The 14,194-nt window shown below is 42.9% G+C and overlaps 1 protein-coding gene across 1 annotated transcript in view; it reads left to right on the forward strand.

Annotated features, from left to right (window-relative positions):
- Nucleotides 1-14,194, forward strand: part of DOCK5 (dedicator of cytokinesis 5) — a 201,612-nt gene that overhangs the window by 26,653 nt on the left and 160,765 nt on the right. Inside the window, exons 2-4 of the mRNA XM_040243303.1 lie at nucleotides 1,128-1,168; nucleotides 8,240-8,295; nucleotides 10,672-10,768. Of these exons, the coding sequence (XP_040099237.1) occupies nucleotides 1,128-1,168; nucleotides 8,240-8,295; nucleotides 10,672-10,768 (194 nt within the window). The remainder of the gene's footprint in view (nucleotides 1-1,127; nucleotides 1,169-8,239; nucleotides 8,296-10,671; nucleotides 10,769-14,194) is intronic.

The raw sequence follows: 14,194 nt of genomic DNA on the forward strand, positions 1-14,194 counted from the left end.
ATACATCTGGACCGCTGACAACAAGGTTTACTTAGGCAGAATAACCACCCTGATGCTTCATGGTTATAGGGAATGAGCAAAATTATTTCAGTGAATTACCTATATTAGGTGTTCAATAAATATTCATTATTCACGCATTGGAGAAGGAAATGGCAACCCACTCCAGTGTTCTTGCCTGGAGAATCCCAGGGATGGGGGAGCCTGGCGGGCTCCCGTCTGTGGGGTCGCACAGAGTCGGACACGACTGAAGTGACTTAGCAGCAGCAGCATCCAGTATCTATTTATGGATAGATTAAATTATATACTTCCTTTACAAGATAGAGGGTGGGAAAACATCCATAGGAATACGTGTATTGATTGGAATTTTTAGAAGGAAGTTAAAGACTTTACTGAAAGCCTTGTTAAGCAAACACATAAAATCTTTTTATGTAGAGGAGTATTGTAGCATTGCCAAGAATTGTTTAAAATGTTTTATTTGTTTCAGTTTGTTTTTAGGTATAAATACATATATATATTTATAAGTTTTGATATATATATGTACATATATGTATAAAGTTTGCTATTCTGATTTAAATTTTTTCCAGAATATTGGTTCTTATCCTGGGAGAGAGGGTTGTGGGGGTGGGAGAGAAAGCAAGAAGGAGAGAATATATATAAATTACTTTAAAATATCTATTTTAGTAGTATAAGGTAACTCGCAGAATGTATATAAATGGATGAAAGTTCATTTTCATTCGTGCAAAAGCATTTATTGAATGACTGGAAGGGATTAAAGTGTTAAGAGACTGAGCTGTCTTCCATCCTATTATTTATTTATTTGGTCCTTTCTCCAAAGAAATGAGGAGGCGTGATTCTAAGTGAATTTTAAGTCCTTTAGTTATCAAGACAGTGCAGCTCTGAAATAAATCTAGATTTTTACTGTATAATAAATGAAAATGTTCATATTGTCTGCTAGAGGCCTCCTGGATTCCATGTCCACACCCAAACCATGGGCTTTGCTGGTGGCTCAGATGGTAAAGAATCTGCCTGCAATGCAGGAGACCCGGGTTATGAGGATGTATGTTGCTAGTGTCTGTGTGTTGTCCCAGATAACGTACTCGATTCTGTCTTCTCTTCTACCCTGACAGGTTGGTACAGAGGATACACCCTCCAAAATAAATCCAAAAAGGTATGGCTTATGGTTCAGTGTTCTGCTTGGAAATCTACTGTCTGCCAGCCTTGTGTTGTCTTACCTGATCCCATTATCTGCTGCTTGTGGGCCCAGTTTACTTTGTCTTTGACAGCTGTTCTGTAGATTCAAAAGCAAATTGTCTGGCCTCACCGTTCAGGTAAAAGAGTCCAAGTCCCATGGCTGTATTTCCCACCAGCCAACTCAAGGATGAAAGCTGGAGGTGAATTTGACACCCCAGGTAGGGCCTCTGCAGGCTTTCTGGTTGCTTCACCTGAGCGATGTGGTCATCTAGGGATGTAGCTCTGTATCAGAGGAGGGGGGACTTATCTGTTTATCCTTTAGTTCCAGTTTTGAAATCCCAGAATCACAGGGTCTCCCCATTTCCACGTGACTCTTTCCTTTTTTTATAAAATGGAAAACCAGAGTAGTAGGTTTTTATTAGCGGGGGCCACACTGTTGGCCTGTGGAATCTTAGTTCCCCGACCAGGGATCAACTCTGTGCCCCCTGCATTGGGAGTGCAGAGTCTTAACCGCTGGACCACCAGGAGAGTCCTCAGAGTCCTAGTTTTCCAACTGTGAAACTCACACGAAATCAACAGAGTGGGTTAGAACCAACATCTTTTTACAACTCAGACTGAAAAATAGAAAATGGAATGCTGTGGTAAGTTACGTTTCAGGAAACTTTTGTGTTAGGTGTATATTTTACAGTATTTTGTGTATTTTTAATTATGTTTTATGACAGTCATGCTGGGTTGCTCTCCCATCATGGGCAAAGAATTTGAAAAACACTGACGCTCGTGGGTTCCTTTTCCCAGTGCCAAAGCTGCTGATAGTCAAGCTAAAGAAAACCTGTGAGTTAGGTTAATACCCTCTCGGTTTATTTCAGGTCAGGTCAGCACTTTTTCTGTGACACTGCAGACTGGCACTGCATAGCCTGTCAGCACTTTCTTTTGAAAAGGACAGTGTTGATGGGGCCATGCTATTTCACAGTTAGTTCCCATCCAAAAGAGTGAGGGCGAGAGGAACATTTCAGAATTGATCAAGAACTCAATAAAAACACAAACCCACAGGTTTTAGTTGCCAAATACGGCACAAGACAAAAGGGGTGCTAGCACACCAGTCTCAGAAGGGCTGTGCGTGGAGAGATTGGGACTGGCATATACACTGCTGTGTATAAGATAGATAATTAATGAGAACCTCCTGTAGAGCACAGGGAACTCTGCTCAGTGCTCCGTAGGAACCGAAATGGAAAGGAAATCCATAAAAGAGGGGATATATGTGGACATATCACTGGTTCACTTTGCTCTGCATCAGAAACTAACACACCATTGTAAAGCAACGATGCTCCAATAAAAATTAATTTAAAGAAGGTGTGGGCCCAGAAAAACACCTTTCTGGAAGGTATAGGCCATTTAAAACCATGACTGTCCTAGTTAAGCTTTCTCTATTGTTGATGCTCAAACAGCAGTCAGTATTTGCACATGTGTATGTACGCACACACAGTTTATTAACTCTGACAGTTTAATAATCTACCAAACTAAAGGAGTGTTTGCTTTTAATGTGGTTATCCACTCCCACCGTTTTAGTCCTTTTATCCCTCCCTAAAATCCTGATGCTGAATTTTTATACGCACAGTTAGATGCTTGTGCCTCTGGGTCTTCATTTTCTACTTAAGTGTAGTGAAAATAATAATAAATTATTTGATTAAAGGAGTAAACTCTTGCTGACTTTAGTTTCCCTGGGCCTTCATATAAGGATCCAAAACAGCAGATGCTCTGGTGTGAATGAGAGCATGTTAGGACCGGAGCAAAAGCCTTTCCTCTAGTACGCTTGTTAAGAAGGGAACCTAGTTTACGGCCACTTCTGCTTCTTGGTTTTGGCTGAACCCTATCAGTGTTTATTTTACTCACAGTTATGGCAGTGGTAGTTATTTTTCAGGCTTCCCTGTGGCTCAGTGATAAAGAATCCACCTGCCGATGCAGGAGGTGCAGGGGACTCGGGTTCCATCCCTGGGTCAGGAAGATTCCCTGGAGGAGGGCATGGCACCCCACTCCAGTGTTCTTGCCTGGAGAATCTCATGAACAGAGGAGCCTGGTGGCTTACAGTCCATGGGGTCACAAAAAGTTGCACATGACTGAGCATAAGCACGAGTTATTTTTCAAAGCAGGATTAGAGTGAATAATTTTGAAGTTCTAAATTTCAAGAGCCGAAATACTTACGTCACTTAATCACCAATCCTTTTTTTAAAGTTAATTTTAAAACATAAAAAGCCACTCTTGGATAAGATCATACGAACTTTTGAGACCAAGCAGAATTTTATATTTTTAACTGATGCAGGTGAATTCTGTTGAAACAAGGTCCCAGACCACAGTTTTCCCTTTCAGTGTCTGCAGTCTGTAAGACTCTCTTTGGAGCATCTCTAAGGCATCTTATGATGTCCTAATACACCAGAATCCATCTGTTGTCTGCTTTGGAAGGTTGGTGGAGTGCTTCACTAGGATCTAAATAACAAAGCCTCAGTGTGTTTTTAAATTTTTTATATTCATATTCTTAAAACCCGTTTAAGCTTCCAGTCTCCCTCTTGAGAAGAATTATTTCAGTAAGAGCTTTTCTCAGTTCTTAATAATTAAACTTTGTAATTCAGTGAAATAATAAGACAAACAAAGGCCATGCATTTACTTGTTGACTTATAAGTTGAAATATCTTTCTGGTAGATCCAGGCAAAACAGAGAATTCAAAGTCAGCTGTCATGAATTATGCTCAACTTTGACACTCCTTCATTAAGCAATCCAGCCTAGTTGAAATGCTGTCCTAATGCTGTCTCCTTGTTTGTCAGTCTTTAGGGGAAGAGCTATTTGAAAAGCCTATTGTTTCAGTGGAAATTTCTGGTGTTATTTACAAGCAGACTTAATTGGTTAGAATGATAAAAACAAGCTATAAAAACAAGTGATAAAACAAGCTAGTGGTTTTGCAAATAGAAGCCAAGAGATATGCGGAAACTGGTTATTGATCCTGGCAGGATTGTGGAAGTAAGGATAAGGGTAGTATCTACAAATCATTAGTTCTTTTTTTTTTTTTTTCTTTTTTTTTAACTCAAGTGGATAGGTTGCCCTGAGAAAGCAAAAACAAAATGGAGAGAGGCTGGAAATCAGAAACATATTACCTAGGTTTAGTCTGGCTTTCTGTGTGTCAGAATGGCATAGGAAAGGCCTACAGGGACTTCCCTGGTGGTCAAGTGGTTAAGACTTCTCCCAATGCAGAGGACACAGGTTCCATCCCTGGTCAGGAAACTAAGGTCCCCTGTGCTGCCACAAAAGATCCTGAGTGCTGCAACCCAGACCCAATGCAGCCAAAATAAATCACTACACAAATATTTAAAAAAAAAAAAAGCCTGTAGTCTCAGATTTACAAGAGCAATTAAATGGCTGCAAGTGGACAAATGCTACCATGGAAAGAAGATGCCTACAAGTAACAGTGGAAGTGCAACAAAATAGATAACTCTTAATATGAAAATCATCATGTCTGCATGCGCAGTACAAATTACCTGCTATGATTGCTGCCTGCGTTAGTGTTAGTCGCTCAGTCATGTCCAACTCTTTGCGACCCCGTGGACTGTAGCCTGCCAGGCTCCTCTGTCCATGGGATTCTCCAGGCAAGAATATTGGAGTGGGGTGCCATTCCTTTCCCCAGGGGATCTTCCCGACCCAGGGATACAACCCAGGGCTCCATTACAAAATAAGCCACTTATATTACAAATGTTTCTGTTTTGGATTTCTCCTTGTGATTCGGAGAGCAGTCATCAGGTTTTAGGTGTACGAAACAGTTAATCAGTCCTTTATCTTCTTGATTTGAAAAATCTTCTGCAAGGATACTCCTTGGGACCAACAGTTTCACATCTCATTCAGCCTTCAAATATGGCTCCTGATTAACTGCTACTTTGACTGATTCATTTTCAGTCAGTGCACCACCTTTTTATGAGTTCTGGACAGCTTTATTTTATTGTTGTACAGTATACTTGACAGAAAATTAGTATTTTAATTCTTTTATTTATTTTACTGTAGACCATTTTTAAAGTCTTTATTGAATTTGTTACAATATTGCTTCTGTTTTATGTTTCAATTTTTTGGCCACAAGGCATGTGGGATCTTAGCTCCCCAACCAGGGATTGAACTCACACCCCCTGCCTTGAAAGGTGAAGTCTTTAACAGCTGGACCTCCAGGGAAGTCCCTTGACTCTTTTAAAATGTACAGTTGAGGGGTATTAAGTATAGTTATATTGTTGTGAAACCATCACCACCATCTCTAGAACTTTCTCATTATCCCAAACTGAAACTCTATAAGCATTTAATATAAGCTCCCCCTTCTCTCCTCCTCCCAGTCCTTGTAACCCCAGTTCTCTTCTGTCTCTATGAATCTGACTACTCTAGGACCTTCATACAAGTGAGGTCAGGCAGTATTTGTCCTTTTGTGTCTGGCTTATTTCACTCAGCATCCTGTCTTCAAGGTGAGCACTGGGCAGGCAAGTCTGGTTCTCCACAGAGATGGGGATTGACAAAACATTTACATCCACCTAGCAGAAGGAACGGAGAAGGCAATGGCACCCCACTCCAGTACTCTTGCCTGGAAAATCCCATGGACGGAGTAGCCTGGTAGGTAGGCTGCAGTCCATGGGGTCGCTAAGAGTCGGACACGACTGAGCGTCACTTTTCACTTTCATGCATTGGAGAAGGAAATGGCAACCCACTCCAGTGTTCTTGCCTGGAGAATCCCAGGGACGGAGGAGCCTGGTGGGCTGCCGCCTGTGGGGTCACACAGAGTTGGACACGACTGAAGTGACTTAGCAGCAGCAGCAGAAGGAAGACGCACCCAAGGTTCCTTCGGCATCCTAAAGACTGGCCTGGAGCTTCAGAAACCCATTAATCAAACCCCAAGGAAATTACACACACATTGTATTTTTGTTAGTGTTTAACTCTGTGATCAGTTTTCCAAAATCGCTAGGAATCCTGTCCTTGTCATGAAAGAGGTCGGTGTTACCTTGTTTCTGTGTGTGTTCTGGGTCTTTATCAGTAACAAGATTGGATTATACTTTCTCACTCATGTACCCTATGCCTGCCCCTTTCTCAAAGTGAGGAGCGACAGGTATCTTTATATGTTTTTTTGCTTCTTCCTGCCTGGAAGGAAAGGATGGCCATTCCACTTCTGACTCAGGCAGTGGCAGGATCTACCTTGTCATCACCAATGCTGGGAGCAGCATAGTCTCAAATTTTCTTGCTGTTTTCCTGTTTTATTGGCAGAGGATTAAAAGGGAGAGAGGAGAGGATTGCTCAGATAAACGTTGCACACGAAACTAGATGCACAACCAACCCTGGTTGAAATGCACTAGTTTTTCTGGCTCTGAACGAATGAGGATCACAGAGTACACAGGCGTCTCTGACCTGGGTCCCCAGGGCATGACCTGCCCCTCTCCCACCTTTGTGGTCAGCTACCCCTGACATGCCGTGTCCACATGGCTGCAGTTTTTACAGGCTCAGGGCTACAAGCAAGTTGAGCCAATGGTGCTTGTTAAACAGCTTCTTCTATTTAGGTTGGCCAAAAAGTTCATTTAGGTTTTTCCATAAGATGGCATAAAAACCCAAATGAACTTTCTGGTTAGTCCAGTACCTCTCCTTGTCTGGCCTGAAAAGTACCGTAAAGTAGGGACCAGCGGTGCCTTTCTGAATGGCAGTGTTTCTGCTTATTGATGAGCACATCATACAGTTGAATAGTAGAAGCTTTTGGTTTTAAGAAAACTCACATCTGTGGCTTGCTTCCTGTGGGTGAGATCCAGTCTACACTTTTGCAGATTGCTCCTGACCAGGTTCCAGGGTTTCTTTTAGGTCTTTCTAGGCATAGTTTTCCCACAGGCAGTGTCTTCATACCGACATCAAATTGCCTCTTAGGGATTTAGAATGGAGAGCAGTTTGAGACTGGAAAAGGCTAAAAATAACCAAGCCTAATTGATTCCATGCATTTTGTTTAAGTGCAAGTGCTGAGAGGAATGGGTCTAGAAAATCACCATAATTTTATGGACCACTAAGTACATAGCCCTCCATCTGCTAATTACCCGAAACCCTTTAAGAGAAGCACCTCATGTTGTGTAGAATCTGGAGGCATTTTAGATCTATAAATACTCTGAGCTGACCCTGGGCATGTTTGCCTGTTCACTTATGAAGTGTTTATCTTAAGCACTCTGAACCCCAGGATTCAGTCATATGTTTTCAGTGTTTCAGCCCTGCTTTCGTTTAGGTAGCCAGCCTATGTAATTGACGCCCTATGACCTTAACTGCAAACTGTAGGTGTTGCCCTGGTGCCCTTGCCCCTCCCCTACTTGACTTGCGACTGTTTGTGCTCTTTATTGTGAGCTGAGGGGTTTTTGATATTTTTCTTAATTGGAGGATACTTGTTTTACAATGTTGTATTATTTTCTGCTGTATAACTAGATGAGTCAGCTATATGTGTGTGTGTATCCCTTCCCCTCTTGAACTTCCCTCCCACCCGGCTCCCATCCTACCCTTCTAGGTCCTCACAGAGAACTAGGCTGAGTTCCCTGTGCGATTACAGTAGTTCCCACTAGGTATCTGTTTTACGCATGAGAGTGTATATGTCTCAGTGCTACTCTGCCAGTCTACCCCCACCCCATGTCACTCCGTCTGTGTCTCTGTTCCTGCCCCGCAAATAGGTTCATCTGTACCATTTTTCTAGATTCCACGTATATGCGTTAATATATGTATTTGTTTTTCTGCCTGACTTCACTCTGTATGACAGACACTAGGTCCACCCACATCACTGCGAATGACCCAAACTTTCCTTTTTTTTTGCTAAGTAATATTCTGTTGTTCATAGTATACCACATCTTCTTTATCCATTCATCTGTCGATGGACATCTAGGTTGCTTCCATGTCGTGGCTATATTGTAAATAGTGCTTCTGTGAACATTGGAGTACATGTGTCTCTTTGAATTATGTTTTCCTCAGAGTATATTGGACTGTGGTTTTTATGGCCGCATAACCCAAGTTCTTCTCTCTGCAGGGTATTTTCCCTGAAACATACATCCATTTGAAAGAGGCCACTGTGGAAGACCGCGGGTAAGTTCTAACATAGGAAAATGCCTAACAGGTGAGGTAAAGGTACAATATCATTATAGGTTTTATGAAATTGTAAGGTATCATTTTGTGCATTATTTGTCTCAGGTCATCAATTCCACTTGTTGGATGAAAGGAAAATGGAATTTTTTTCCTGACATCATTCCTTCTGCCTTCTCTTTTGATATTTTTTCCTCCCTTGCATCCTTCCCTGGGACACTGGAGGCTGATAATGAATAAACATAGAGGGCCTGTATCTTCCTCTTGTACCAACTGCTCACTGATGCATGCCTCTGTGTGTGTGTGTGCGCGCATGCACTCACACACATGTGAACATTTGGTACTCTTTAGCCATTACACTTGAGAACCTTCTCTTTGGGAACCTTGGGGGATGACAGGTGACCAAGCTACAACCTGTGCTATTTATCTCTGAACCTTGGACAAGTCAGCGCACCTGGGGCTTTCCTCCTGCAAATCAGAGAAAACAGATCTGGCCCCACATTGGCCCTGAACTTTTTTATTTTTTCCTTTCTTGGCTGTATCACATGGCGTGTGATATGGGATCTCAGTTCTCCAAACAGGGATCAAACCAGCACCCCCTGGAGTGGAAGCCCAGAGTCTTAACTACTGGACCACCAGGGAAGCCCCTGGTTGTGAATTTGGTGTAAAATTATATGAACTAACTAATGTGTGTGATTGTGCTCTGCAGAGAAAATTCACTTCATTGATGGTGAGTCAGTGGGCAGGAGCATCAAGGAGAGAATAAAGAAAGCTTAGAGCCGAAATTCCAGGGCTGTTAGAAAGGAGTGGATCACAGAAGCATACTAGCTCACAGCCACAGAGAACATTTTCAGCCCTAAATTCTACACCGTCATTTTATAGATGTGAGATGGAGATGTGCCCAAATTCACACATAATCAGGACTCAAAACCATGTGTCCTGCCCTATTGGAGAACCGCCCCCCCCCTTTTTTTTAATTTTAAAAAAAAAAAGCAGAAGCAAGTTTTATTTACTTATTTTAATTTTTGGATACACTCTGGGACATGTAGAATCTTAGTTCCCTGACCAGGGATCGAACCCACACCCCTTGCTTTAAATGACACATTCTTAACCGCTGGACCACAAGGAAGTCTCTGGAAAATCTTTCTGATGGACTGTTCCTGGGCAGCCTCCAGGATCGCTAGCCATGGCCACACTGGAGGAGAGGCAGAGTTTGGGGCATGCTCCCAGTAACTAGGGTTGCCAGGTAAAATGCAGAATGTCAAATTTGAAATTCAGGTAAAAAGTAATTTTTACGTACATTCATATGCCATGTATTTCCTGAGACAGAGTTAAAAATTAATCTATCTGAAATCCAAACCTAATGGGACATCTTGTATTCTTATCGATGTCCGGAAATTCCACCAGTAATCCCCATTCGTTAGATTGCTTTCACGCTTTCCTTTTGCTAATCATAAAAATACCAGACGGGATTTATGTGCATGAATGTCACGTCTGCCTTGTATTAGAAATCCACTGTGAGTAAGTGAGGATTTGGGTATATGTACATTTTCTGTGCAGGTAGCCAGCAGATGAGAAGCAAACCAAGGACTGTTGCAAAAGAGGGCCCCACTTCCATCCCACAGCAGGTCCTGTGTGAGGTTACAAGCCCCAGGACCTTGTGCCAGGAACACCCTTCCACTTGCCCATGCTCACTGATAAAATGGCAACTTGGCAGAACCAGCGAAAGGACTCAGTCTGGGCTTCTATCCCTGGGAATTGCTGAAGCCAGCCTAGCATGGTATAGTATGCTGGGAAAGATCAAGGGCAGGAGGAGAAGGGGACAACAGAGGACGAGATGGTTGAATGGCATCATTGACTTAATGGACATGAGTTTGAACAAACTCTGGGAGATAGTGAAGCACAGGGAAGCCTGGTGTGCTGCAGTCCATGGGATCACAGAGTCAGACATGAATTAGTGACTGAACAGCAACAACCAGTGGTTAGGATTCGTCACTTTCACTGCCAGGGCCCAGGTTCAGTCCCTGGTCCTGGAGCTAAGATCCCCCAAGCTATGGGGTGTAGCCAAAAAGAACAACAAAAAATACCAGAAAACAAAGCAAAACAAACAAAAAATGAGAAAGTAGAGGCTGGACTCCATATCCATTCCACTGTAGACACAATTCATTTTGAGAATCGTGGTTTGTTAGGCTCTTTCTCTTTTCTCGGATTCTAGATGTGATAAAAATTGCCAGAGCTTCCCTAAATGGACAAGTTTTGCTTGGTTTCAAGACCAGCCGGCCCCATCCCCATCTTTGAGTTCCAAGGATCATGATGTCCATCAGGAAAATCACCGACGATCCCCCCAGAGTAAAGGGAGCCTGTATCTGTTCTCTCTAGGCAGAATGAGACCGTGATTCCTGGGGAGCTCCCCCTGGTGCAAGAGCTTACCTCCACACTGCGGGAATGGGCTGTCATCTGGCGCAAGCTGTACGTGGTGAGTTATCCCCAGGCTTGGAGCTAGTGGCACTATTCTTGGGCCCTCAGCCCATCTATTCTGCTACAAGAGGTCAGCCATTCCTTACCTCTGTATGTGGAGTGGGTGCATCTTACATGGACAGTACGATGGTTGATAACCTGCAGACTTCCATTTTCCTGGAGGAGGGTGGCTGATGATACAGGTGGTGGAGGAAGTGCCCGTAAGACATTAGGTTAGTATTTTTCCAGGTGACATGCTGATTGTAAGGTTATGAGGATGACGAACTGCAAATCCATCATCCTTTCTAAGTGCTTGGAACTATTCATCGTCACAGCAGTCCTAGTCCTATAAACTAGATGTAAGTATTGCCAGTTGATCATTGGAGGGCTTCCCTGGTGGCTCTGACAGTAAAGAATCTGCCCACAGTGCAGGAGACCTGGGTTCAGTCCCTGGGTCAGGAAGATCCCCTGGAGATGTGAACGTCTCCAGTATTCTTGCCTGGAGAATTCCATGGACAGAGGAGCCTGGTGGGCTACCGTCCATGCAGTACCCTAGAGTTGGACGTGACTGAACAACTAAAAATATCAGTGGAGCAGTTGGAGGACATGCTCTTAGCCTTGCCACCTAACCCAGTGAATAAGCATTTGCCATGTTGAGGGCTCCCATGAGGGTGGCTTTCCCTACTGTGTCCAGTGTGCCTTAGCGATGCTTAAATGTGGGTCACGTTAAACCATGCTCTAAAGAGTCTTCTTTTTGAGGCCAACTCGTAGTACTGTTGATTACAATAATGGCTTGACGTCAGGATGCTAGCAGGCCAGGTCAGTGGGAAATGACATAGAAACCAGCACACTCACTCATAAACCATCCTCCCAGGTTGGGTGTGTGGGTTTGTAATCAAGACAAGGTAAATCTATATCTTCAGTGCTCCCATTTCATTTAGTTTATGTTTTCCAATTTCTCTATCTTTTTTTTTTTTTGTAGTTCTTTCTCAAGGTTTTATCAGGCATAGTAGAAAAGCTTTTGCATACATATATATATATTTTAGAAAATTATGAATTTTTTGCCTAGCTAAAAAAGTTTGACTATAATTTTGCTGTATTTAAAGTCAAGTAAATTTAGCACTTAACATTTATCAGGCTGGGGACATCCCTGGGGGTCCAGTGGCTAAGATTTCATACACTCAATGCAGGGGGCCTGGGTTTAATCCCTGGTCAGGGAACTAGGTCCCACAAGCTGCAATTGACAGTTTGAATGCCATAACTAAAGATTCCATATGCAAGTCAGTATATTAGAAACAATATTTATCAGGCTAGCCCGCTGCAGTCCTTGGGGTCGCTAGAAGTCAGACACGACTGAGCGACTTCCCTTTCACTTTTCACTTTCATGCATTGGAGAAGGAAATGGCAACCCACTCCAGTGTTCTTGCCTGGAGAATCCCAGGGATGGGGAAGCCTGGTGGGCTGCCGTCTCTGGGGTCGCACAGAGTTGGACACGCCTGAAGCGACTTAGCAACAGCAGCAGCACCTGGGGCAGCCGTCCTGCAGAGACCAAGAACTCTGAGTCTTTTGGCAGCAAGGGTGCATCGGTGTCCACTTGAGGATGCTCTGCTCAACACTGAAATGCGCAGACACTGTTTCCTAAAGTTTCCTCTTTCCTGTAGGGTTCATGGGTCAGCGTCACTAAGTTTTGCCTTCTGTAGGCATCTTCCAGACGTCCATGGCTAAGAATTCTCAGCAGTGTATATTCCCTTATGTGTGAATGACATCAGTGAGGTAATGGACTGAGCTCAGTGCCTGGGAGGCAGTCTCTCTCTCTCTCTTTTTTTTTTTTTTTTATGCTCATCTTAGTTTTTGTTCAGTCATGTGTATATTCTACATTTTAACTCTCAAAAGCCAGTCTTACTAAGTTATTGAGAGCACCTCACTCTAGACCCTCAGTACTAAAAGCAGGAATCAAACTCATCCTAGTCTAACTTCTAAGAGTTAGTGTGAGATATTTCATCTCCCAAGGCTGTGGTTGTATAGGATAGACATGCAGTAGAAATCACCAGCCCCTTCTATGGAAAAGCATGTGATTTTTCTCTGCCAGCACATCCTTCAAGGCCCCATTTAAGTCATTTTTTTCTTCATAATGTGTCTTCTAAACCCATCAATCCATAACGTTTCCTTCTGGACTGTGGGAGCACTTACTGCTGAGTCGATCTAGCCCCTGGGGCACGCTGCCTGGTAATGCAAGTGATCTTTTGATCTCTTTATGTTTCACCTAGGAGAGAGCTGACCTTTAAGTCCTTAAATCACAAGCTAGGAGAGGAGAGAGATGCTGTTTTAAGCCCTTTGTTCCCCATCGATCATCTTGTCTTTCTGTTGAAAACACTCTCTCGTTCCAGTTAATTGATTGGTTAGTAGAGGATGTAACGAGGTTGATGGATGGTTGGTTCTTTAACGGATTCTTTCTGGAAATTGGTGAGTGGTGATACGAGTTAGCTGGTAAGTACTGGGAAATGAGATTTTTATAGCTGTAATATACAGCATGGGGTGAACTAGACATTTCTGCTTGCTGAAAGACAACTTTCATGCTTTAGGTCATTGTGTCTAGTCCAAGTCCACAGGTAGTTGTGCTGAGTCTGCTATTGACCAGAAATGAGAAGTAAGTGAGGCAGAGAGGAAGATACATGGTTCATGTCTTTGGGCTTCCGTATCTCTTAAGCTCTGGTTGAGGAACTTCCTCTGTGGAAATTCCACTATTTAATAGCAGAATTGGGGTTCTAAGTTAAAAGAAATCCACCCCCCTCTTGGAGACCAGCATGTTTCCCATCTTCATTTGACTCTCATAATTATTTTGTTATTTGTGAATATTTGATGACTTACAGCTGCAGTTGCTTGACTAAAAGGCATCCAGTTTGGAAATCTTCATCAGTTGATAAGGCTGAGAATTTGTTCCTGCTTTTGGTAACGAAGCTCACCCATTCAGAGATGATCCATTTCATTATGGAAATCTTGGCCTTCTCCATTTTTTACCCTGTCCTTCCTAAAGCATTGACAGTTCACTTCAGGCAGAATTTCTGAAATGATTTCTCAAAAATTTGGGAGTTTGAGATGGACATGTACACACTGCTCTTTTAAACATGGATAACCAACACCTACTGTCTAGCACAGGGAACTCGGCTCCATGTTAGGTGGCAGCCTGGATGGGAGGGGAGTTTGGGGGAGAATGGATAGATGTATATGTGTGGCTGAGTCCCTTTACTGTCCATCTGAAACTTATTACAACATTGTTAATGGTCTATATCCCAATATAAAAAAAATTTTTTTTTAAAGTCTTTTATGTCAAAATAGGAAGCCTCAAATAGCAAGCCTTCACTGGGAAAAAAGGAAAAGGAGCCCAAATTTGTAGCTTTCAGTCCACTCCCCCAACACACTCTGAGACATGCAAGTGTGCTCACCC

Source organism: Oryx dammah, unplaced genomic scaffold (assembly GCF_014754425.2).
Source record: "Oryx dammah isolate SB20612 unplaced genomic scaffold, SCBI_Odam_1.1 HiC_scaffold_1, whole genome shotgun sequence".
NCBI lineage: Eukaryota > Metazoa > Chordata > Mammalia > Artiodactyla > Bovidae > Oryx > Oryx dammah.